Source organism: Leptosomus discolor, chromosome 2, assembly GCF_034619465.1.
Source record: "Leptosomus discolor isolate bLepDis1 chromosome 2, bLepDis1.hap2, whole genome shotgun sequence".
NCBI classification, from domain to species: Eukaryota; Metazoa; Chordata; class Aves; order Leptosomiformes; family Leptosomidae; genus Leptosomus; species Leptosomus discolor.
Genome location: NC_141392.1, coordinates 78,753,975 through 78,780,628, shown reverse-complemented (window position 1 = coordinate 78,780,628; position 26,654 = coordinate 78,753,975). Strand labels below are relative to the sequence as shown.

Here is a 26,654-nt window from a genome sequence, read left to right as displayed (position 1 = left end):
TGGTCAAGTAGCGTGGCCAGGAGAGTTCTTCTGAGGATGCTGTAATAGATGCGGCCCTAGAGACCTGTTTGGCAAAGTGTGCCAATAATTTAATCCTGCCTATGCTGCAGTCTCTTGCTATAGAGGAAAAAAGCCTCTCTGGAAGAATGATGAAGTCTGCAGTATGGTCAGGTCAGCGTTCTCCTGCCAAGTTCATTTGGATCGGTATGTACCCCTCAGCAGATGGGGGAGGTACAGAGATGGCCTTGGCACAACTCCAGGCTGTACCCTTTCTCAGGGAGATTCAAGACAGATTCCTTCAGATCTGGGGGTTAACTTAAAATTTGTTGTGTCAGTAATGGTGTTCTGAAACATGCAGTAAATGTGTACATTTAGGTTATTGTTGATGAAGGCACCAAACATCCTGAGATTTATGTTTTTTCCTTCTGTATGTGCTTGTAAATCATACATGCCAAATATCAAGAGCATAAACTTCCAGCAGCTGGTTCTGTATCTCACGCTCATGTCCATTAATACATAGCTGGGTCTTGGGACTCTTCCTCTTCACAGACTGACATCCCCTGGGGACAGGCAGCTAGTGTTCAACTACATCTCATTCAGGCTTGCCAAAACTTTCCTCAAGAATCACCCCAAAAGTCTTCAGCCAAAGACTTAGGCAGCTGTGCTTCATAATGCAGCTGGGTTTGGGTTTGGTTTGGGGGCTTTTTGGTTTGTGTTCTTTTTCTTATGTGGGTGACAAATGATGCCTTTTTGGTTGTTTTTCCTTCTTAGAGAGACACCATTAAGTCGAAAATACTGTAAATTTCAGGAAGCAATGTTGCACTGGTTTTGAGTATAAAGCATACTAGTTTTTTTTGTTGCTGTTGATTTTTCTGCCCTGTACTGTACAAACTGAAGAAACAGGAATCTCCCATGTACTGGACAGCACTAACAGGTTGAATCCCCATTTGTTGTTTTCCTGTAGGGGAACTGTGACTTCAAAAGAAATGGATGCTGCCCCTGCCTCTGTAAGACTGGTCTCTGACAGAATGCAGTTTCACAGTACCATGGGCTGGCTGGATGTTGTGCCCCCCTGCACCCCCAGCCAGCGTTGTGTTCCTCTCCCCCGCAGGGTCCCTGGTGCTGATCTAATCCCCTAGAGAGCCAGTTCAGGGAGCGTAACTGAGAGAAACTAATCCTGAAAAAAAAAAAAAGGAAGGTACCAAGGAGCAAACGGATAGGGTGGTGGTGGAGCCGGGGGATGCCTTTTGGTAACAGCTCTGCGTTCAGTGGGTTATCTGGAGTACAAAACCCGATGGGCAGCTCAGCATGAAACATGTTGAGCTCTCTGCTTGACGTGGCAGTGATGTGCACCGCAACGTGATGGCGGCTTTGTGGCCCCTGTAGTAGGAATGATGCAAGCTCTGCCCTCGTTGGTGGCAGGTGGTGATTTAAGAGCCAGCGGGATTCACTGGAGGAAAGTGTCAGGAGCACAAAACCCAGCAGGGAGTTGGGTTTGGCCTCCAAAAGGCCAGAGGTGTAAATAGGCAAGACCTCGCAGAGGGTTTAGGGAGTGTCCCAGGCAAAGCGTTTTCTATTTGAGCTTCCCCAGACAGACTGCCTCACAGACCTGAAGTACGAGGTGCCTCTGCACACCAGTTCCCCATAAGAACGATGGTCTGTGCTCTTGGCAGGGCTGCAGCTTGGGGTTTTCCTGGCCAGGGAAGGAAAACCAGACGAGAAAAGCGAATCCTACCAATTTTAGATGCTTTGGTGCCACCATACCATTAACTTGTCTATTAAACCATACAGTGCCAGGAAGCTGGTGACTGACTGGGGAGGTAAGCAGCATTTCTCTGCTCTGTACCTGACACATCCCTGTGGGGCTGAAGAGCAACCTTTAAAAGCTGCAGTGATCAGGCTTGATTCACTGTTAACTTCTCGTTTGGCGTTTTAGTATAGCAGAGCAGCACGTGTGCAGTGGTCATTTCTCAGTTCCCTTCCTGCCTTTCAGCAGCTGCTGCTCAAAACTTGCAAAATGCGATTGGTAGGCTTGGAGGAGTGCAGCATGTGGTGTAATCACAGCTCTTCCTTCCCCACCAGCTTCCTCTAAGTAATCTGTTTAATTTTTTTCTGCTTCTGTTGCATTAGTTTGAACTGCTGTGAATGATGTGAAGACAATTGGAGATAGGTACTAAAACTAGCATTTCCTACTGTAGTGTTCTGCTATTTCACATAGATCATATTATCTTAAGTGTGTTACAGTTTCAGATTTTTACTTTGGAACTTAAATGTACTAAAATGATACCCTGCCTTCTTCCTGACGAGGAAAAAAAATAACATGCATTTTACACACAGTTGCAGAAACCTTAGTCTTTCCATCTAATTTTACTACATGCATCAATTATAGAGTGTTTGTGTGTAATACACAAGAAGTTAATGTTTCAGGTTTCTTAATGACAGTTCTTCAAAGGAAATTTTCTTGCTGAATAGAAAGCAAGGGTTATATAAAGTCAGCATTTAAAGCTAGTAGTACTATAATGCTGAAAAGTACACCTAAGTGTCAGTAACCCTGGAAACTCAGTATATAAACCATTCAGTGTTGTGTTTTCCAGGCTTCCAAAAAAGGAAAACATACACTCCCAGATTTCCAGACGTGACTATTTTCCTAGTCTTTGCTAGGAATTCAGTGAGTTTTCAAACCATTCATAAGTACTGATCAAGTATAAAAGTATGTTATAAAATGCTAATTCGTGATGTTAAGATACCAAACCAGTTTTATTGCAAATCTTTCAATTATCCTCAGTTACTAGGAACGTTAAACAAGTACTTTAAAAAAACACCCCAACCAAACAAAACTAAAAAAACCCCAACCGATTCATTTTAAAAAAATAATTTATGATAAAGCTCTACAGGGATATTAATGTTATTCAGAGTTCCTTTTGTACAGAGTGTGATATTGGCAACTAAACTCCTGATTTATTGAAGACTCCCTTTTCTGTAAGACAGCTTAAGGTTTTTTTGTCATCGTCATCAGAGGAAAGTTACCAGCTTTTTCATAGGAAAAATAATTTTGCAGCTATTTTTTCTAACTGATACACATGGATTTTAACTCTGATGGCAAAAGGCAGGGTAAGGTATGGAAATGCAGACAGCTGCCTGTGAAAGAAACAAAGCTTCAAGGAAGCTTAACATGCTGAAATCAAGGGGGGGCATATAATCGCATCCTAGGGTGCTAAAGTACCGAGCATCACATCAGTCCAGGGTTATTAACAGCTTTTGCTTTGGGATATGGACTTAGGGCTAAAGAGCACTCATGAAAGAAGGGCATAAAAACTGCAGGCAGTGGCAATCAAGCCAATCTGATCTCAAAATACATATGACAGCCTTGCGTCCTACTAATAGAGAAGATCTCGAAAAATTAGAAAAAGTGGGTGAAGTGCAATGTTAGTTTATCAGTTGCAAATCGTGCCTTACCTTTATTATTGTACTTTAGCTAGCATTTGTGTTTTGTTAACCAGATTATTTTCTTAGACAATGGAAATGTTCTAAAGGGAATCCGGCCTTCAAAAAGGATTTGTTACAGTGTGCAAGGAAAAATTATCAGTTAAAATAAGGTTTACCATATGAACTCTGAAACAAGTGAAAAATAGTTTACTGAGCCCAAGAGCTTCACTTGTTTTTGAACCTCCCATGCTCCCCTGTGATTTATGATTTGGACTCACAAGTGTTTTTAAAGCATAGCGAGTATAAAACTGCCATGCCTTGTGCAGCGTATCCCACTGAGCCACCCCATAGCATCTAGGCAGCCTTTAAGGACAACCATATTAAATATTCAAGTTAAAAATAACTTTCCTAAGTTGCACCCTACTATTTATGTAAAAGATAAAGGGGTGAGGGACAGAATTTAAATGGACCTTCTTGCTGTGGGGAGAAAATAGTTTATCGCCTTTCCAGCTAGCGTGTCTTTCTTGTGGTTCCCCAGTTCATTGGTCTTCCCCTTCGGCAGCCAGCCGTGGTTGCCTCAGAGCTTTTATGTCAGGTTATAGGAACCCCAGCAAGGAGTTTGGCTGGCATTTTTCCGCCTTTGGGGAGCATGTAGAAACGGGGAAGCTACTCTTCCCGACAGTCTCTAGAGCAGCTTGGGGAAAGAAGAGAAACAATCAGGTCCTTAGATTACCTGCTCCAGTTCACACTAGAGCAGACTCAGTGATGCTGAGCTTCAGGTGCCTCCTGGCTCCTCTTCCTAAAGACACATAGGCCAGCTGGGAACGGCAGGAATATAATATTCTTCAGTGAGTAGTGTGTCTCCTGCGCCAAATGAGGCACTGACCTGGGGATCTGCCAGTGGGATTTCCTTCCTTACTCTGCCAGTGTAGTGCAAAAGCTTGAACAGGTCAGGGAATTTGCTCTAAACTATTGATTGTGGTTGATCAGCCCCATTTTTGCAAAAGCCACTGCGTAGTTTCTGTAACAACAGATAATTGTTTGCAACATCCCTCTAACACCATTCACATTTTATGCTAACTGCATTGTCTTCAGGAGCCAGTATGTCAAAGTCCTCTCGCAAAGGGGCAGACATGTTATTTGGTGCTCAGTGCTGCAATTCAGTCATTTCTGGCTGCAGTCGTCTTTTCGTGAGGTGCAGTTTGCTTTTCTGATGGCAGGTCTGTTGGGGAGGAAGGGCTGGAGGGATGGCTTTGTGCATTTCTCATCCTGTTAAGAACATCATGCAGTACAGCTGGAGTAAACAGGGAGAACAGTACTCCCCTCTCCCAACCTTAGAATACCTCATGCCACAGCTGGGAACCTGCTAGGCAGCCAGCCATAGTCTTGTGGGTTTTTCACTACCTCTGTTACGTTGCATGTTGCAGTTTTTCATCGGCAAATGCCTGACGTTGCTGCATCATGCCACAGGCATTGCGAGATGTTATCTTCTACATCACAAGCACTGTACAGATGGGTTTTGGTGTGTAACAGTTTGCAAGCCTCCGCTTAGTTTTCTGAGGAGTCTGCTGTGGGCTGTCTTTACTCAAAACTCCTTTTGCTTCCATTTTCATCTTAAAGGCGCAAAAGAGGTTGAGACAGGGAAATTTGATCAAATTTTCAGAAGGCGATGATCAGTAACAAAAATTATGCAGGCACAGGTTACCTGGGTTTGGTAGGAAAGAAATTAAAACCTGACTGTTGAAGTCGGTGATGATTATTCGTGTGATGAAGAACTGCTGGGGCAGGGTCTGAGGCTGCAAAGGAGGGAGAATCTGAGACTTTTTGATGGATATTTGGGGTAATGAACCTGAGGTAATATATGATGTGCTACATAGGACAGAGTTAGGGTTTGGTTTCACTCAAGAACCGACATATCACGATTTTAAGAAGGGCAGGGGGAGAATGGGGGAGTAGAATGGACCTGCTGCTGCTGCTAACAACCATTTAAAAAAATACAAAGCCAGCTGCTCTCAGAGCAGAGCTTGATCCTTTCAGTGCCTTTAACAGCACAGTATATATTCAGAGGAGGGGAATTCATGAGGCCCTATGGACCTACACTATGGCATTACACAAAAATGCAAACCCGAACAATGGGTGGCCTCAGCGGTTCCATCTGGCTCGCCATTAACAAGGTTAAAGTAAAGTGGGTTTCCTTGGCTGTGTCACACACAATTTACACTTCAGTTGCTTTAACTTTGGAGCTGGACCGGAGGGAGCACCACTCTAAATGCACGTGACAAGGGTCTCCTAACGTGTGGTAAGCTCATTTGGTATTGATGCTCTTTGTAAGATACAGAGGAGTAGCATGTAGATAATTTGTAAGTACTATTGGGAAAGGGCAGATTTATTTTTGGCTAAATATTTTTTTAAAAAAAATCCTGTAAAAAAAAATAGAATTACATTGAAATATTGTATACTCAGAATATTTTAAGGACATTGTAATATTAGTGGCTGGATTCAGCTAACAGCAGAAATTATTAGAGGCCTGAGAAATGTTACCACCAGCATTTTCTGGTATGGTAACTTGAAAACTCCAATCCACTTTTAAGCTAAAAGGGAAACTGATACACGGAAATGTATTCTGTTGTAAAGCATTCTGCTTTCAGAGCCACCACAATACTCAGATAATAGCATAGTTAACCGTGGCAAATAATGACCTTTTAAAAAAAAATTAGCTGTAGAGAGCCACTGATATATCAACAGGTATGTTGGCCTGTTAGTTTCTGTGCCATTGAGTGTAATAAAGCATTGGAATTGTCACAGCATTTTGCAGAAATCATGCTCATTGTCTCAGCTTTGAGATTCTTTAAGGCAACCCGAGTGTCCTATTTTTGAATAAAAATTCAGTTGTTATTGAACAAATATCAAAGTTGATAATTGAATTGTGAAGCTATGATTCTGTGAAGCTGTTTTATGATCTGTAAGGCAAGCATTTGAGCAGTTAGCTCTGTGGTAAAGATCTAAGGTAATTTCCAGAGAGATAAACGCACCTGTTGTTGCTGCAGAGGTGCTCAAGGCAATCCACAGAGCAGGGCAAGTGCTGCACTGAACAACAAATACAAGAAACCTGGCCATCTTGTCTGCCATCAGCCCCAAATCGTGAGTTCAATAACGGAGCAGAACTTCATACTCTTCCTGAAGTTAAACAATTAAACTTGTGTACCACAAAACCAGCAGACATTGTTGATGAGCAGTTATCCTAGTGACATTAGTAGTCTTGCGTAGGAAGGCCCCAGGCAAGCAGCCCGCCATGCTGAGCTTCCTCCGTGGTGAGCTGTGCCGTACCGCTGTGACGGGGCACTCTTCCTCTCGAGCGCCGAGGTTACCTTCGGCCTTGCCAGCGTTGAACAGCCCTGCAGTTGCTTTGTGCCTTCCAGGCTTTGCCAGCAGGTGAGCCAATGTCACCGATGATGGCCTCCGGTACGTGCCATTAATAGAGGGGTTGGTGTGGACGGCCCTGTGCTTGTTTATCCCTCTTCCTCCCCTGTTGTCCATCTCTCTGAGCCACTCCCTTGGTCCCTCTGTGCTGCCCTTTCATGCCTGTTACAAAGACAGGAATATCCTTAAACATTGCACTTTAGTTTCTGACTGTATGCAGCAGTCCTGTAATCATAGCTATGATTAATGTAAGATGCCGTTTGACAGGCATGTCGAAGGTGCCAGCTTCCTCTCAAAGAATCCTGTCTGCTGCATTTAGATAATTACAGGCAAAGCAAACGGAGCTGAGAAGTCCTCTCATGTCTAATTGGTCACAAACCATTGACATTCCCTTCTCTTCTCACCTTTTAGCTACCAGACTGCTCTCTGTCCATAAGCAGCAGCTTTGACTGAAGCCCTATCTTCACAACAGCCTCAGAAAGCTATTCTTGCTCTGACAGGTACAACGCGTCCACACCAAGCATTGCAGTGGAAGGAAAATGCAGCAAGGCAAAACCTATAAAGGAAGTAAAAGGGAAATTGTCCAGCTGCAAGCAGCACTTTCAGGAGCATAAGGTGGGAAATGCCCCAGCTATGCTATGCGTGAGTAGAGGGAGAGTTCACAAAAAAAGAATTAGTTTACCTAAAATAGGGGTGGTTAATATCTGGGGTAATAGGTAAAAGAATGGTGTAAAACCGCATTTTTTTAGTCTTTTCACCAGTTAAGTTCTTTTCCAGCTCATTGTCTCTAACTGAAATGGAATTCAGCCATAGCCACCCTCTTTACAAATCTAAGTTCAACATCTGCACCTTGTGCCTGGACTTCCAGTGTGTGATTCATTCATCAGTCCTTCACGTACGCACTCCTACTGATGCAGATCAGATAACGAAGTGTTATGATAGAAATACTCGTGAACTCAGGTAGAAATCCAGTATAGATTTGTGTGTAGGCCACATCTGTGCTGTGACCACAGGTAAGTCACAGACACGGTTCCACATTGCAGCTCCTCTGGCAAGAGTGTTTGAGGATGATGTGGATCTCGCTGCTTAATCTACTCCCTCCCACCTCCTGCCAGTGTGTATCACACCTGCGGTTGTGCCAATGCAATGGTTTATGATTTTGCCTGAAAACGGGAAGTGTGTTGTGAACCAAGCTAAACAAACACTATAAACTGAAAAAAGTAGATGAATTAACTGAAAACTTTTGCTGTTGAGAATTGGCTAGCAGTTTTAGTTACTGCATGGATCATGCTCAGGAGTTTTTGAAAGCAGGTCATGTGTCTTTGGAACTGTTCTTGGAAAGGGGGCTGTTTACTCGGTGATTGTCTTCCATTTATTTTCATATTGCCCAAGAAAAGCTATGAATGAAATGCGAAGTAGTTGCGCTGAGTCCTGGTCACTGCTTACGGTTCTGGATGGGTTGCAGCACTCGAGCAGGATCCCTGGCAGTTCCCTGCGTTCTGCCTGGCACAGCATACTGTTGCTGGCTCGTTTCGCCGTACGGAGTGTGAAAACAGAAGGGCACCCCAGGAGCTGTCGCCGATGCTGCCAAGACAGCAAGCAGCGGTGGCACTCGCTGTGCAAAGCTTTGTGGGAAACTGGGATGAAAGCTAAGCACAGTAGTTTGTCAAAGACATTCCGGTTCAGACTTTTGCACCATGTAGAAAGTGTGTGTTTTCTGCATCGAATTCCCGGTTTTGTGCCTCCTGCCAGCGGGGAATGAAAAAGACCCGTGGAGGGTTTTTCTGCATTTGTGCAAAGTCCAATTAAGCTCTTGATAGCCCTCATTTTCTGTGTAGTGTTTGCATTGTAGACATAAGTGAATTGACTTTTCACAACTTCTCTATGACTTTTCATCCCAAGAGCTGGACAGCAGTGAAATAGCCATAACAAAGACAACAATTTCAAAATCAGGTATTTTATGCATTGTCTGGGATGCACTTGGTTCCTCCTCTAGTTCAGTGAATGCCAATTGATTTGGAGCCTGATAACCATACGGTTGTGCTCGGTTATACCATCACTTTTTTTTTTTCTTCTTCTTTTTTTATCAGGTATAATCCCGAGGGGCACAGGCTCACATCCTCAAAGCTGTGAGGATCTTGCTTGCCTCTGAAGTCAGCCAGACTTAGGCATTTAAATACCTGTAAACATTTGATTAGACACACCAGGGTCACACAGGTTGCCTGTGACAAAGAAGATGATGCCACGCTCTCCATCACCAGCTTCTGAGCCTGGGAAGGATGAGACTTTTCATGAGGGAAATCTGTGGACTGTGCTTGAGGTTCCAGAGTCCTGGGTGGGGGACACAGTCTTTTTCCACTCTGTGGTTATTTGGAATTGGGTATTTCCAGGTATTTTGGATATTTATTATTAAAAGGTTTGTAAAGAGGAGGGCCAAAGGGATCTTGATTTAGGAGCAAGGCTTTCTGGCCTTCCAGGTTTTCAAGAGTGAGGCTGGTTTAATAAACAATTGGTTCGTTCCTGGAAATATCCAGGAATAGTGTGGGAAGTGTCAGGCTTTTAAAGGTCTGGTTCTGTGTCTTCTATGGCTAAAACTGTTCAGATATTACTGTTTTCAAGCACACAGAAGGTGTTTGGTTACTAGATTTAATGTTGTATGTCCTGCCAAGAGCCTCAAAACCTGAATTTACCTGCTGTCTGTGTCTTATATTAGTTGGGTTTTCTACTGGACAGCCAGCAACTCAGTGCTCTAGCTTACAGCTGAGCCCTGCAAAATTATCAGGTTGGCTCCTGAACCCTCCCCTTCACCTGTATGGCCAGTGACCACACTTTAACCTTCACAAAAGGTCCCCAGGAGTTCACCACATACCTCACTCAGTGTGAAAGACATGTTTGGATGCAAGTCTTCCATCAGGAGGTTGCTGTGATCTCCAGATGGTTGTTGTTCAGCCTTTTGAAGAAGGATTAGTAGGTAAGAGACAGGGGTTTCTCATCTTCGCTCTCTGGGGAGCAGGGGTCACTGAGCATTTCCAGGAGGATTACACCCAGTAGTGGAAGCAGCACCACGAGGTGTGGGGGGGAGGCTGTGCCTGAAGAGGGCAGGCAGCGATGGAGGCTCTGGACAGTACAGGGTGAAGAGTTCAGCTACAAAGCGTTGAGCAGCTCCTGGGACTGGTGCTGTGGTTTTTACAACGGTGCGGTAATACAGATATCTAACACTGACACCTGATACAATTCGTTATGGCACAGATTGAGGGTTGTGGCATCCTTTATGCCATCCCTCAGGAGTGGTGTGAGGAAGGGTTCATGCAAAGGGGGGACGCTGAGTGGGGGGTACGAGTCCTGCTCCAGCCTGGTGCTGAGCAGCTGGACTCCCTCACTCTGCCTGCCACCGAACTCCCTGCTCCCTCTACCCAGCAATGGGCATTTATCCAGAACAGGGAAAAAAAATAGATCCAGTTCCTGTCTAGCTGTGAGTTCATATCCACTGCCCCAGCCGGTTAAGCTGTGGTATTTTAAGGTCTCGTGGGAGAAGGATACTCTCAGTTTTTCCTGTGGAAGATATATCACTGAAATAATTAACTGCTCAATGAATAGTAAGAGTTGTCTTCATAACCTCGTAGCAGTATGGCAAATAATCACTAAAACAGGGAGAAAGGAGGTTTCAGTCAGGGCTAATGAAATCCTGTGGATTCATATGGATTTGATATGTTGTATGTTCCATTCCTAGCCACGGCAGTATGTCCCAGTCACCTTTCCATGTCTTCTAACCTGCCCCCAGAGCCTGGGGTCGGAGGAGAGCGGACAGGCTCTCAGCATAACCAGGTATTCCTTTATTTTGCCGGAAGTCAGGATTTACACTCCAAAACAGAAAAACTCGTAACCATTCCCTCTACAGAAACTCAGTACCTTGCTGGTCTGTTCACGCTTCACATAAGTGGCTGCAGAGACATGCGTGCCTTCTTCCACCCCAACCAGAGGTCCGATTCATCATTAACAACTTAAGGGCTTGCATTAAAAAGGTACTGCCCTTTCCGCCTCTGTGCGCGTCCAGTCTTTACGTACAGTTTTCCTGCCGTGCACAGTGAATGCTACTGATAACTGTAAGGTAGTTTGGTTTAGAGTACAGATGAATTGTTAAGACACAGACACCATGCTGGCATTAATCACTCTTCTGGTTTGTGAATGCTTTCAGAATTGTAAATTCAGGGCTTCCATAACTGAAGTTGTGGCTTGGGTATGAATTTCTGATCGGAAGTACAGATAGCTGGTCGTGCTGTGCTCGGTGAGCATATCCATTGCATTATTCTTTGGCCAGTGCACTCAGTGTCTGACTTGTAAAGTGCTGTCCCCTTGCATTGATCATGACTAGGGTGAGCTTATCTGAATTGGTCTTTGCTTTCAAACATTTTACTGAAGTCTAGGGTTCCTATTTTATCTAAATCCCCTGATGCAGAGTTCATCAGTCATGCCAGGAAAATTGATCCTTGGCCTGTAAACATCCTTACTTTTGAAATTGTTCATTCATTCTTTCTTAACCTGAAGGGCTGAGCATAAATCGGCAGAACAATCAAACACATCACTCCTGTACCTTGGCTATAATTCTTTGATTTTCTTTTTTCAACTTTGTGATTTATGCTGTGTTATGCTTTCAAGGGGTTACATCAACCAGCAAACACAGATTTACAGGTGGAACTGAGGGGCTTCAGCCTGCATTGCTGTGTTACCTCACAGCTTCCATCAGCCTGACCTCTGTAACTAGCCTTGGCTACTGCAATGTGACTTTTCAGTATTCATACACAGTGGGAAATTCTTTTCTCAGTTACACTATTAAAGTTAATAGAGGATAAGCTCAGTGAAGTCATCAGAATTGCTGTGAATTTACAACCATGTGACTGAAAGCAGAATTAAGACCATTAAGTTGCTCTGTTTCTGGGAAGATGGAATCTTTTTAAAAAGTTTTATTATTCTCATTGTTATCATTTTACTGGAGTGATATCACTTAATCTGCATAATCACAACCAAGAGGGATAAAGTGATCTGGTTTACCACATATAGTGAAATGCTTTCAGTTATGTTTCATTATTTTTAACTGTATGAAGAATTAACAGAATTTAGAGAAAGAAGTATTAAACTCAAACCTGTGCGAGAGATCTGCCATCCTGAGGCCAAACTAAGAAAAAGGAAACAAACAAATTTTGAATTAACAATGTTGTTTCTATGTGCACAAATGCGGTTTTTTATTTATAAGTACACAATTATGGAGAGAATTAACAGTGAAGATAAATCTGGTGGCAAGATGGGGCAGAATATTAGAAAATGGCATTATTTCACTTTTAATTCTCAGGGATCAGGCAGCATGGGACAACAAATACCTGCCTCAGGTGGGAATTAAAAGCTTTAACGTGTGAGTCTTAATCCTGTTGCAGCGGAAATCCTCTTTCACACTTTGCTGTTGCTTCTGCATTTTGATATGAAAAGCTTCAAAATTAGTATTTTTCTTTAAGGTGTTCTTAAATGTGTTACAGAAAACGCTGAACACAACCATTTAGTAATAATGTCTATGTATGGAGCTAGTCCATTTTAGACAGTTTAAGATACAAGTTTGGAAAAGTGAATCAGGAACCGACTGCTTCCTTTCTCAGTCAGTGCATCAGAGTGATACAGATTTCCCTTGTCAGTAAAATGTGGCTATAGCGCATCTGAACGGCTTCATTGTTCTTGCAGATACTGAACATGTGAACTTACAGGTGCTATTTCAAGGAAAACCAACCACCGTGTTCGATGTCCTCTTGTTTCACAGTTGGGAAAGGAAGCCCTCCGTGTATTTCGTGTGACATGACTTACTCTGTCCATTCCGTGAGCTCTGGAAGGAACCGCTATAGAGACAGCTGGCATGGCCTCCTCATAGTGTCAGACAGTAAATGTCCCTTTGTTTCTGAAGAACGAAATGAAGATGAGAGTTGTTGGTCAAATCCTGCAATCCTTGATGCTTGTGGAGCCTATATTCTTGCAAGTCACCTAATTCAGTGAATGTAATAGGAAAATCCATTTCAAGGCTAGGACCTAAGTCAGTCTGCACTCCTGTCACCAAATATTTCTTAAATTTTGTGCATGCTACCGATTTATAAGGGATACCTAAAGTCATATGACTCTAAAGTGGTATTTGGGGAAGAAGAATAGATTATGAGCTTCCAGAGCAGCCTTCCTCTTCCTCTACCACTACATGTTTCAGTGCTCCATCCCACTGCCAGCACGCCATTTGGTATTTCCTGCTGTTGGGATGAGTTGGGGTTACTTGTATTTGCTGCTAACATTAGCGATAAAATAAGGAACCAAAGGGAAATGGCAATTTTTAACAACTAATTCCCAGTTACCTACTCTACCCTTTTACCTCATCTGTGGATTAACTGACCAGTGGATGCAGAAACCTTGGAACCAGCTCTGCTGGGAGGCAGGTACAGTCAGGCGTGCCTCTTAGCTCACGAACGGCACCTCACTGACCCAGAAAGAGTTGAGCCGGTTTTATGCAGCGTGCGCCCTTACCCACGTGTCCAGGAGGCTCAGGCCACCTCTGTGAAGACTTCTGGTGTTACTGCACTGTGCTTCTGTAAACAGGGGCACCGAGGAGGGGTTTCACACTCAGCCTGCCAGGGTCTGCGTAGTTGTGGCCACCCCCACGCCTGCCCAGCGCTGCGATAGGCTGCAAATGTGGGTGCACGCTGCAGTGATACCCAGAGCAAACCTGTAGGGGCAGCCTTTCCACCAACATGAACTATGGAGAATACTTACCATTTTTAGAATTACTGCATTACTGTGTTAATTTAAAAATCCCTTTTCTTTTATTATTCCCACAGAAATTAAGGTTTACAAGGGAAATTTGTGGTTGGGAATATTGGTGTGTGTGGTTTCATAATGCAAAAAGATTAACAATAGTAGACTTATTTGAAATCACAGTATAGTATTTCATGTTTGAAATGTGTGATATATGACTGTTTAAAACAACTTACTTAAACCGTCACTGATCTTGTATCTGCTTTATCTGGATGAGTTAAAGCCATTAAAATATATACATTCTTTCCACGCTATATTAATAATATTGGAGCAAAACCATCTTTCATGTTATTTAGAAAAAGGACCTCACTTTGTAAATTGTTATTTCAGGAGTTCTTAACTCTCAATATAAAGAAAACCCTTTTGTTGTAACGAATGAAGGTGCATCCAAAACATTCCTCCACGAGGATGCATTTCATAAGGATTTTTATGTGAAAAATAATTTTCCTCTATGCCTGTAAAAAGGGCTGAGTGGATAGCAGAGATAAGGTTTCATGGAAAGGAATCAAGAATGGAAACGACATCGTTGATACTATTTTTTAAGAACTGCTGTCTGTGTAGTCCTTTCCATTTTCGTGGAGAAAAAGACCGCATTTTGTGCATTTTGAACCACCTTTCTGTTTCATTGTTGTGCTTGGCTCTCCAAAAAAAGAGAAAAAAATAATCCACCTTCCAGTAAAATCGTATTAGCAGATTTTAAACAAATTCATTTCCTCACCAACTTAAGCCAAATTGTATCTCGACAGGCTTGATTTATCAGGCAAATGCCCCACGTTGTTTGTCAGCTTCTTTGTTGGGGGGGGAGGGGGAGGGGAAACCCAAGCAACAAAAGACCGTAACCTATTGATATTACTTCAGAGATACACTGGGGAAAATAGATTGATTTAGAACTAACCACAGAAAACTAGTCGATCTGATGAGTTTACAATGGAGCATTTTTATTTATTTATTTGTAACAAGAGTAAACACCATCAGTATCCGACCCTGTGTTACTGAAGCCTTGCAGACAGTGGGTTTGTGTCAGCATGCTGGGGCTATCTGTAAGATGAAAGGAGGCAAGCTTGAAAAAATGGAGGGACCTTGTTTTTCTCACAAAATTGAAAGTCTCCAATCTCTGGTACGTTACCATGTGTTGTAGGATTTGGAGGAGAAATGGACAGATAAGCATTTTTTTTTTTTTTTTTTAATTTTTATTTCTTTAGGAGGTTATCTTATTTTTAGAAAACGGTATTTCTGTTAATCTCAAAAAGCTAGTAAAGCACAGGAAATTTTCAAACCGAATTTTACAGAACAACAGCCTGCAATTAACTTTCCCAGCATGTTGCCTCTGCACAGTGTTTTGCATGAACGAGGGGTTCAGGGTAGCAAATACTCACAGGATCAGTACAGATCTAAATGTGGCCCCAATGTGCTGCTTTTTGAGTTGGTAATACACCATTTTCCAACATACTTCGCTAAAAATAACTACAAAATTAAATAAAAATTAAACTGATTTTTTTTTTTTGGTGGATTGATAAATAAGGGCAAGGTGCTAGTTAAGTTTTCTGCCTTGGTGGGACCCTGCTTGCTGAACACACCATTATCTGATGAAGATGCTAAATTCTCTAGTTTATTTAACAAGATAATTTCACTTGACTTTAAACATTTTTTTCAGTATTATTTCAGCATCCTGAATGCTCATACCTTATTCGAATGTTTTCAAAGTTACCTGTGTTCTCTGCTGCATTCAGCTACAGCTTAAGAATTAAAGGTTGACAAAGAAAATGGCATAAAAACCAGCAATGTGCATGTGAGCAGACACGTTCCAGCAATTTCCCTCTCAGAGGGCGTGGACAGAGTGTGCACGTTCAGTCTTGCGTACGTCTCATTGACTCACCGGTGGTTTTTGTCCTTTAAAAGCAAAAAGCTGGGCCACGTTTCTGTCGGGGGGAGGGGGGGCGAGGCAGCAGCAGGGCACGGCTTGGCAGCGAGGGAGCGCAGCCATGCACCGCAGCGAGGCTCCCTCCTGCACCCCATGATTTTTTAAAAAACACAGGCTGGCTTTATTTCTCCTGAGATTTAACGCTGCTTACAAGGTTTGGGGGGGCAGAGGGGAGAAATCTCTCAAAACAAACCAGGAATCCCCTGGTAACAGCGCTGGAGGAAGGAAGGAGATGCCAGAGGAGCTGGTGCCCAGCACAGGCCTGTGGGCAGGCACTGGCTGAGGCTTGGGGTGAGTGGGGGTCCCCAACACCTCCCGCTCCTTCCTGCCGCATGCTGCTGCTGCTCCTGCTCCTCTGGCTCCTGCAGCTTGTTGCCCTCATGGAGGACCAAACATTTTTATTTTCCAGGGATGGTTGTTGCCTGTTTTTAAGTTGCAGCGGCTGCAGCCTCATGCTTCGTTTCAGCATTTCTCGCTCCGAAAGGATGACGTCTGCACGTGCTGTCTGTTTTAAGGCACAGGGGTAATGCCCTGCTTCAAAAAAATACTCAAACTGTATTTTCACTTTTAAGTGTAGGCTTCTCAGCAAGAAGAAATCAATTTTAATATTATACCTGTATTAAGTAAAAGTGGTTAGTCCTTTTATAATACAGTAACACATGAGAGGTGCCCGTTTAGCAGCAGTCACCTGTGATCCTGCCAGTCTTTAGAGTGCTGCTGTGGCAGATTTGATATCCGGGATTTGGTTACTGGAATATTTAAGTAATCCACTAAAATATACTTGTAGTCATCTCAAAGACAATTTGAAGTTAGCAGATCCTCGACAGTCCCTAAGACTCTTTCAGTCCTGCAGAGGTGTTGGAGACGTTTCTCACTCATCCCAGGTGGTGCCTGAGCAAGTACACGCCTCGCCCAGCTTTTCTAAGTGTTCACATCCACCAGCAAGTGTCCCCTTGCACTGGCCCATGGCCTTATTTTCGAGATAAATCACTGAAGCCCTTGAAGAGTAAAACATCTTAGTTTTGTCTAAGATACTCTTAGGTCGTGGATTGTTTAAGCTCCCTTTACAGCAAAATAGGGTAGTTCAAGCAATCTGCTGTGTGTTCTGTCTGCAAGAACTGGCCTTTCTTTAGGTATGTGTGAAAGTAATTACTGAAAAAGCACATTTAGGTACAATTTTAAACATTCCCTTTATGCTTTAACTGCTTAGCTGGTGTTCAGTGTATTGTAAAAACGTTTCACTTGCACATGCTGTTAGAATACCATGCCATTTTTCAAAGCATTAACGTTGCTAGATAGAGCATTGTTAGCCAAGATGGAGCTTTTTGATAGCATTCAAAGAGGAAAAACAAAAGAGGAGTTGGTGTAGGGAATATCCTGGTGGATTATTTTAGTCTTCCTCTGGCTATACCCCCTTTCTTCCCTTTGCTATCCCTGTTAGTTAACCCCTACCCACCCACCCCACCCGCCCGCCTCCGTCCCCAAGAAAAAGGAGAAAGTCAGACATCAGGGTAATTTTAAAGCTTTTTCTCTCAAAAGATAATAGTGTGGCTCCACACAAATTATTCTCTACTTGTCATATATATTGGATTATCATCTAAATCATATTATAAAGCAGCATGAAGAAGCAAGCAGTTATGCTTACCCTCCTTTGCTTAGCTCAGCTGAGCTGTTATTGTGGTGAACTCGTTTGCAAGGCACAGGGGTATTGTCCTTTTAAAAGGGCTAGGGCTGGGGTGTGCTTCCTAAGTAGGAGCTGACTGCTGGGACGATGGAAAAAGCTGAAAACTAGAGAGTATTTTATTTTGCATTTGCATTTGGTTATGCAGTTGAGTACTTCTAATGAATTTCTAAGTCATCAGCCTATTACAATTAACACAGCACAGTTTAGGTTGGAATTTGTACGCTTTTTGCTTGTTCACGTTTCCTTTAGTATGTATAGTTCTGTGCAATCTCAGATCTATAGTGAAGGAGAATTCAGAACTGTTTTTTAACATTGCTATATGCTCTCTTCTTTCTGTGTTAGAAGATATTAATGTTACTGTTTTCTTGAGAATACTGAAATACAATGCTGGACAAGTTCCTCAGGGTGTTCCTTTATTAAAATGTTTATCTTTTTTGTATCAAAAAATCACCCTGATTCACCTTCCAGTCAGAACTGTAGTGGAGAAAGGATTCTCCGTTAGAGTAATTGCCATCTCTTTATTTACTCTGTTGTGTTATTTTTTGAGCCTGAGGCTACCTAGTAAATCATGGGAGCCTACTGTGAGAAAGACAGTCCTATTTTAACAAATCTTTCTTGACGTTGCTTTTTTGTAATGGTTACTTTTACAATAATTGCACTTTTAAGGGCTTTTTGTGGTTTATCCTATCTCATGATGTAATTTACATATAAACTTTTACATTGTATTTAAGCTAAGATACATTATTCCCATGGTATTTCTGAAGTGAAGAAATACTTGTTATGGTTGTACTCATTTAGACTTTCTGAGAACATACTCAAATGCGAATTTGCTGATTTGCGTAGCAGGACCTAGCTTGTGTGTTGTTCTAGATATTTATGTATTTAGAGATGTGGATCTATAAGCTTATGAGTGCATATCGTATGCTATGAGGTTTCGTAATGTTGTAACGTAGGTATATAGAGCAGAGAGGAGCAAAGAGTTGAAGCGTTTTGGACAAAAGGGTTGCTACCATACCTTAGTGCGTGTGGATGATGCCATGTGGTATCATTTGTGAGCTCTGAGGTGGCTGGCCATTTCCATTTTGGTGTAAATCCCTTGAGAGGGAAGGCATTTCAGAGCGGGGTGTGATCTGTTCTCCTGGTAAGAGTGATTGACAAGGAATGAATAAATAGTTAAAAGAACTGAATAAATACCACCCTCCTGTTTAAGTCCAGGCACACCCCGGCTGGCACATATATATTCTAATGTGACACTTCAGCCAGATGCTTGAGCTGGTTGGTAACAAAAAAACATTCCTGAAAAGCCAAATCATAGTTTAATCACAACTGCTTCTGATAGAGTTTTCGTTTACGGTGACATTTTAGCGGCGATTTGAATAAATGCAGGGAATTACGATACTTTGTGAATAGGATGTATTGATAAATATATATGCAAAAGGTGACAGAGGCCTCTTGCGTGGAGGCAGGGGCCCTGACAGCAGGTTCTTGGTCAATTGGTGAGGTGAAATGGTTCACTGAATTGGATAACACAGTGCATACCATAGTGACTGATTAAATTGATTTGTCCATGGCTACTGCCTTACCCTGCTACTGAGGCCCTTTAACCTATTTTCAAACTTTTTTAATCATTCTAAATGCATGTCATATTAAGGGAAAGAAGCAACTGCAAATGCACTCACAGCTATAAAATTCTGTATTCTGAGTGAAGATGCACAATTTCTAGAATGTCTGCACACTCCCCTGTTATACTGTATTATATACTGTACTTGGCCCAGGAACAAGTACCCTGCTAGAAACCAATGAAGAAGATAATAATAAACATCATTCTTTAATATAACCTAAATTAGAATAAATACCACATTTGTGAATTCTTGGATGTATTTATTGGAGAGGGAGAAAGTAAAACACTTACGGATTTTTGTTGTTGCTGTTCTTTTGTTTCTCTAATTGCAAGTTTTACTTCCTTATTATGTTATCCAGAAAGTGTTTAGAAAGCTTGTCAGGGAAACATAGCCGAACACCAGTTAAGAAGACTGAATGCTGCTGTGAAGTGGGGTCACTAATTTGAAAATATCCGCAATGATTTGGGAAAAAGTAGTCAGATGGATATTGTTTAATAACTTACAACCTTTTTTTAAAAAAAAATAAATTATAGGGGGGGAAAAAGCTTGATGTTTTTTGTCTTAGGTCAGGATGTTTGTATTTTACAACATGTTTAGTATGTCCTTTCCCTTCCTATGCTAGGGAAATCAATACTGAATGACAATGGGGCTTGTACGTGTTATTTTCTTCTTGTTCAAGGGAAGCTTTATACTCAGTGTATCTTCATGGATTATTCTGTAGTATATGCAGGCAGACTAGCGTAAGTATAGTCTTCAAATTCCACTGAAACATCACATAAAACGTCAGTGCAGTGGTGACATAAAAATGGAACGAGTTCACCTAAAATACGCTGCTGCAGTTGTAGAAGTGCAGAGTTCAGTATAATGGGTTTAGTTTCTTGGTTTTTATTAATTTTTAGGGAAGATATGACAATTTAATTACAGTGTTTTCTGTGAAAGGATAATGAAGTCCTGCTCATCATTTAACTTCTCTAAATTATAGTCAGTCTCGTAGGACATGACAGCATGCCATGGGCAATTTATGCTGTTTTTTCATTTGTCTGTTAAACTAAGATATATGATTAGTATCTTGCTAATAGTGAAGAAGAGATAGGAAGAGGGAGGTGCTGAGGGATTGTTTCTTGGAGTGGATTTGCAAATGTTAACAGCAATTTTGCAATCTTTTTGAAAATTATGCAAGTTTTATCAATAGCGGTTCTTTGGAAGATAAATTAAATTCTGTAGGTGAGACTCCAGCTGTACGTACAGCTTTGCATGGACTAAACTTACTGGTTTTGTATAGACTAGTAGTGACCACTAAATACTAGCTGAAACAGTGCCTTGTTACTTTCCAGGAAACTGAAGATTTAAAGTTATTTTTATGTGGGCTCAAGCCCGAGCATGGTGTGCTATTTTGTACATATAGTTAGTTACAGTCTTTTTTTGATCCTTCAGCTGACTCCACCAGGCTTAAGTATTTGTGCGGTTGTTTTTTAAATTAGTTGATGGTTAAGGGAAAGCAAAAATAAAAATTGATTTTGTTCTCTCCAGTAGCATGTTATATTATAATAAATTAAATGAGTATGCATTCAATGCAAGTTTTATAAAACAAAGAAACAGAAACCATAGAAAAATAGCCAAAATAGAAAGCTCAGTGGTGAACATGACCAGCATAAGGTCACCATGCCAAAGGCGTATAATTATTTCTTTGTATCATGTGTTAGAATAATGTAATCCAAGGGCTAGGATTCCTGGCGTGCGTAACAAAGCAAGACGATTCAGTAAGGAGTTGCTGGAGGTTTTTCAGGACTCCCCTGGCTAACAAGGTTAATAGAAGAGTATTTGTGGATTTTAGCCATTTTTGAGAAGCGGGGAGGAGGCCTTGCCCACGCGGCCTGGAGGAGCCGCCCTGTGCCCCTCGGCTCCTAGGCAGCCATGTCCTGTGTGATGATGGGAAGGTCAAGAGAAAGCAAACCCTGGCTCATGACTCTTGCCGGGGCTTCATTTATTTTGAATCGACAGACCCTTGGCCTCCCCCTGCCTCGGCTGAGCCGGAGGAGGCAAAGTGCCGGGCCTGGGCCGAGGCCTGGGGGTGACAGGGCACCGCGGCCCTCCTCCGCGTTTGGGTTTCCCCGGCAGTCGCCTGAGGCTGCTGAATTATCTCCTCTCTGCACGTTTCTGTATGGCCCTGACCGGGGGGGGGGGGTGTAAGCAGAGTGCAGCCGCCCGGGGCGGGGGCCGGGGCTGGTGGCTTCCTCGCCCCCCGCTCCTCGCCCCGCGTTGCGGTGTTCGGCCTGTCAGGCGGCGAAGCGCTGGTACCGGCAGGCGTTACCGGCTGTAGGTGCCGGGGCCGGGTGAGCGGCGGCGGCGGCGGCGGGGGATGCCTGGGGCGCTGGTGCCCTCTAGCGGGGCCGAGCGCCGGGGCCTGCCCGGGAGGAGGCGGCCCTGCGGGGAGAGCAGAGCCACGGGCTGGGATTGGGTCCCCGGTAAGAGATTCCCGGTCCCAAGCACAAGGTGGTTTTTGGCGGCGATGCGACAAAGAGGCACCTTCCAAGTGCCTTAAAAAGAAAAAGAAAAAAAAAAATAATCAAACGTGCCTGAGGCAGTGGGGTATCGGTGCGGAAGCCCCCGCTGTTTCACCAGCAGACCTTGTGCACGCTCACGCTGAGCTGGCCTCACGAACATACCGTTTGACGCTGCGTTTTATAGCTAGCTGTCTCTCTCTGTTTTTAGATGCTACAACTGTGGTGGCCTCGACCACCATGCTAAAGAATGTAGTCTACCTCCGCAGCCAAAGAAGTGCCATTACTGTCAGAGCATCATGCACATGGTGGCTAACTGCCCCCATAAAACTGTCTCGCAGCAGCCCACTAGTTCTCAGGGAAGACACGAAGCTGAACCACAGCCTTCCACTTCTGCTTTCCTGAGAGAAGCGGGAGGAACGCACGGCTACTCGTCTCCATCGTACTCTCAGGAGGGCAGGTCGGAGATCTCGGAGCGCTCGGGCAGGTCACCACAGGAAGCTTCGTCAAGTAAGTTGTCTGCGTCGCCTGAAGAACCGAGCAGAAAGGGGCCTTCTGTTCAGAAAAGGAAAAAAACTTAAAGCATTTATCCTAACTTTCCATTTTCTTTATCCTCTTGGGATGTCTACCTCATGCAAGTACAGGGGAAATAATTTCACTATCAGTAGCTGACCTGGAATTTTAACTACTGTTAAGGAACTGTGAATTTTTTTTCTTTAATAGACAAATCACTCCAAGCAAAATACATTTGAGCAGGGTGCATTACGTTTTACCTTCTGTGTGTGTGTATGAGTGTGCACGCGCGTGTGTGTGTATGTGTACATATCTATAAATATATATTTTTTCCATCAGACCGCTCTCCAGCTCCCACAAGACATTACTGTGAAGCAATAGGCACAGTATCCACAAACATTCCTGAACTCATTCCTAGAACCTGTTTCCAAACATGTTCAAAAAACAAACAAGAAAACTCAAGAAATCTCACTCAGAAACAAACCAAACCTGATAAACCACACACAAAACTGAGATCAAGACTGTTACTTCTCTTGTGAACCAAAGGACATTTTCATATTTTAAAGCTGCCATATGGTACTAAGGATACTAAGACATCCCCCATACCATCAATTTGAGTTACTTTCTTTCTCATTTCCTCAAAGTATCAAAACCCCTCCCTTCCCCATGCAGGGCAGTGTCATGACTCAACATGACTGTCACTGCCACCATCCTTTGTTGGTGAGGAGTTTAAAGCTCAAGAAAAGACAATGAATGTGTAGTTTCTGTGCTGGTTTCTCAAAACGTTTTGTTAAATTAATATGGTTGTAACTGTAATTTAGATGACTGTTGTGTAGGGGAGAATGTGTAAGTTGTTACCAAACAGACCTTTTTGAGTGGTAACAGGATACCATCCTGTTCAACCCTCTGTATTCTGTGAACATTTAGGGGACCTTGGTGGCAGTAGTAGCAGCAGCAGCAGCAGCAGCAGCAACTTCTCTTAATCCCAAGTATTGCCCCTCAATTTGAAGGGACTTCCCCCTTGTTTTCTGTTGAAATTCTATGGAAAGAACTCCCTAGGGATTTTTGTTGTTGTTGTCTGTTTTGGTTTTAAAGAAAACAAAATGCAAAGCTAATAAGATCCTGGGATAAATAGTGTCTTAAGAATAAAGGTAGATGGGTACCTGGGGTTGCTCAGCCAGCCCCCCTTGCTGGTGATACAGCATGTGTACAGTCAAGAAGGACGGGTGTCTGCTGCAGACAAGCCTGAGCGAAGGGACCTGCAAATTTGCCAGAAGCCCTGGGCATCATCTGCTTCTTGTGAACTGGAGACTATTGCTGACCAGCCTTGGTCCAGAGTGTGCTGGGACCACACACTAAAGAGCAGAAAGATTGGTGGCCTCAGAGTGAGACTCCCTGGGCTGCAGACCTTGCTCGGGGTTAATAGAGTTGGAGCCTATCAAAACTTCAAGTCACTTTCCATTTGTAACTTCTGAATTACCAAGTCATACGTAAGATAACGTACTTTGACAAATCCCATTGCGGATGTAAGTTAATTAGAGAAACCTGTATGATCCTTAACATTGGCAATAAACACAGGCTGTTAAAGCTTGAAAGAGTCGGGTAGGTTTAAGCTCGGATAATCAAACTAAAGAAGCAGCCTGCCTGAAAGGCTGCGGCGAGCCGAAGTCCCACCCGTGGCAACTCCTTTGCAGCCGATAGTTACAACAGGTGTGCAGCTGGCTCAGTACGTGGCCTTCCCGCTTGTCCTGCCAGATGAGACTTTTACTGTTGCTGCTGCTGCTGCTTCAGTAAACAGGTAGTAATCCAACGCCTCAGTGAAGGGCATAATCTCAAGAAAATGATTTTGTGTGAATTAATTCCTTGCCAGTGTTTGCGAGAATCTCGATGGTTTATGCTGAAGAAGTTCTCAATATGCTAATGCAAAGCTTACCTTTGACGATATTGAATGTGATATATCTATAGAGATGAACTTCCTTGCCTTACGTAAGGATAGTAAACTTATTTAAATTATGTAGACAAATCAAAGTGGCATTGCTTAACCTTCTAGCCGGTGTGAAAACCAGGTTAAACAGCAAAGATGCAAAACTTAGGTCACTTTGAAAATTTAAACCAAAGTTCCTTATAGAAATAGGCAATTGTGGATTTGAAAACTGGTCATTCCCTGTTTATATGTAAGAAGTTCAGAGCTGAGATAAGGAAATATTTTCAACATGCAGATTTTGATTGGTGCTGTTTGAAATCACTGTGTGCACCAAAGTCAGACTGAACTGCTAAGAGCACATACCAAACCCTATCTTATTGTTGAAAGCTTAAGGTTTTATTTTTATATATTAGAATGTTATCACTATTACATAACATACTCAGGACAAAGAACTTTGCTCAGGGAATATACCATGTAATGTTGTTTTTTCTTTACAGAATAGTCTACAGACCTGCTTACTCAGAACAAACCAAATAGTCTTAGACCTTTTTATCTCTATATAAGTATTATGTACTGATATTAGTAACTACCTCTGAGTTGACATAGACCTACATTTCTGATAATCAGATCTCAGCATTTTGTATTATAAGTTCCTGTGAAATGATGAAGTGGTATTTTCTGTACTGGTTGCTTATGTGAGCATTGGTGTCTTTACATTCACAGGGTCTGAGTTTTCAGAGATGCTGGGCAACCACAGCTCCCACTGACTTCCAGTCGGAGTTACTAGTGCTTAGCTTTTCTAGGAGGGGAGGGATGGGGGACGGGGGGTGGAGGGGGAAGAATAAAAACACGAAAGCATCAAACCCACTTTGTTTACATAGGTGACAATAAAATTATTATTCTGTTTACAGCAAAAGGCTACCTCATATTTACTGCATGAACACACCTTTGTGCTGCTCTAGCCTTAAAGGTGGTTGTTGATCTATGGTACATACTTTTTATCTGTACTAAATATGTAACTGATGGTTCACCATTGCATACATTATGGCAAATACTTGTTTAAGATGAAGCATCCATTTGAAATTGAGACGTTTCCAAACATTTCTTTGAAAGTTTTTATTTTTCTGCCTAAAGGATTATGGGCACTGTTCACAAAAATAAATACATCTCCGGAACAGACGAAAATGAACATGCTTAAGTTAAACAGATAGCAGTGCAAGCTGCAGCAGGTAACTACTTAGCACTGGGCTACAGCAGAAAAAAATCTAGTTATGCTCCTTCAATAGGCTGCTCCAAATAAGCAAAGAACCTTTTAAAGGAGGGGGCACAGACTGAGTTTGGGATTCTTCCTTCATGTCTAAGGACAAAATTAATATTCTGCAGCATTGGCTCAGCCTAGATTTCCCCTATTCACCAGCCTGTCCTTGCCAGAATGCTTCACAATAAAACTCGTTTGAGTAGAAATAGTTCAAATATCTGCTCAGAGAGATGTATTTTTCTCCTAACAATAGCGGCGATAAGGTTAAACCTGGAACAAGACTATCTCTCCCTCCCCTTCCCCCACCCAAAATGCTCGATTTGATTTAATCATAAGGGACATCGTGCGGTATTCTTTACTATCCCCCCAAGGAGAGGTCACGGTATTTATTTACACGCTACAGACGTTAGGCCATGAGGAAGGACTTGTATTTGGAGGAAGAGCCAAGTAACTTTTTGCTGCAGTTGATGGTAAATCTGGCATTGTAATACCCTTTGCAATATTTTGCTTTTAGCCAGCTTTCAGGGAGTGCCAAACAAACACCACATTTGGATCCTACCTCTTCCCTTTGCAGGCCACTTTTTTCAGCCCAGTTTTACTCTGCACCAGTGTTATCCTGGAGTTCCTGCTTAGTCATACTTAGTTTTGTGAATAGAGCCCCATAAAAAGTGCTTATAGATCTTGTAACATTCTTTGTAAGAAGAATTATAAAAGAACATGGGAAATCTCATCGAGTCTTAAATTTAATTTAATTAATTTATCTGTAAGAAATGTTTATCATAAAAAAAAAATATATATGTATTCCCCTGTGCTAGATATAAAAGTAATTGGGAAGATATGTACATGTGCAGATGCACTGATTTTAATTTTCTAGAAGTCTTAATGAGATTTGAGTATTGTTTTAGAAACAAGCGGAGCCTTGTTTAATGCATCGATCTTTGCTTAGTAAATCAACAGCCTCTTCCCTAAGATCCGTTGGTTGTGTTACCCCTGTTACAACTGTTGACTGATAACAAGAGGTTGATCTATGAACACGTGCTTCTTTTTTTATATAAAGCGGAGTTGTGTATTCGCAGCTTCGGCAGTGTTTTTATGAGAATGTTGAAAAGTACCAAGGTATTTGCTACCATTGTCATTGAACCAAACGTAAGAGCAACCATCTTTACAAAGGATAATGGTTTTGACTACCTCTTGGATTACTAAGTTAAGCAGCAACTGGCTGACAAACATCACCAGACTGGCTTAAACTAGTATGTGTTGCTTGTGGTAATAATAACAATAACCATACTAGAGACCAAAGTGAACACTGATTTCTATATGTCTTTAATACTGTGTCTTATCTAGTGTTTTTAAATTATCTTCTGTAGTATAGATTACCTCATTGTCCATTTTGACTTGTATGTTGTTTACAAGGTGAAATAAAAGAAAAAATCACTTGAATTTTATGTTTTAAGAAAAAGACAGTGAGTTGAAGTTTTGAAGGTCATTTCACCTGTTTACTGTCTTGAGGGACTAAAGCACTGATTGCCTTTCTACATATCATGTATTTTA

General features: G+C 42.4%; 1 protein-coding gene across 1 annotated transcript in view; it reads left to right on the top strand.

Moving 5' to 3' along the window:
* Positions 1-21,989, top strand: part of LIN28B (lin-28 RNA binding posttranscriptional regulator B) — an 87,281-nt gene extending 65,292 nt beyond the window's left edge. Inside the window, exon 4 of the mRNA XM_086461337.1 lies at positions 21,620-21,989. Within this exon, the coding sequence (XP_086317463.1) occupies positions 21,620-21,989 (370 nt within the window). The remainder of the gene's footprint in view (positions 1-21,619) is intronic.
* The last annotated feature ends 4,665 nt before the right edge of the window (positions 21,990-26,654 follow it).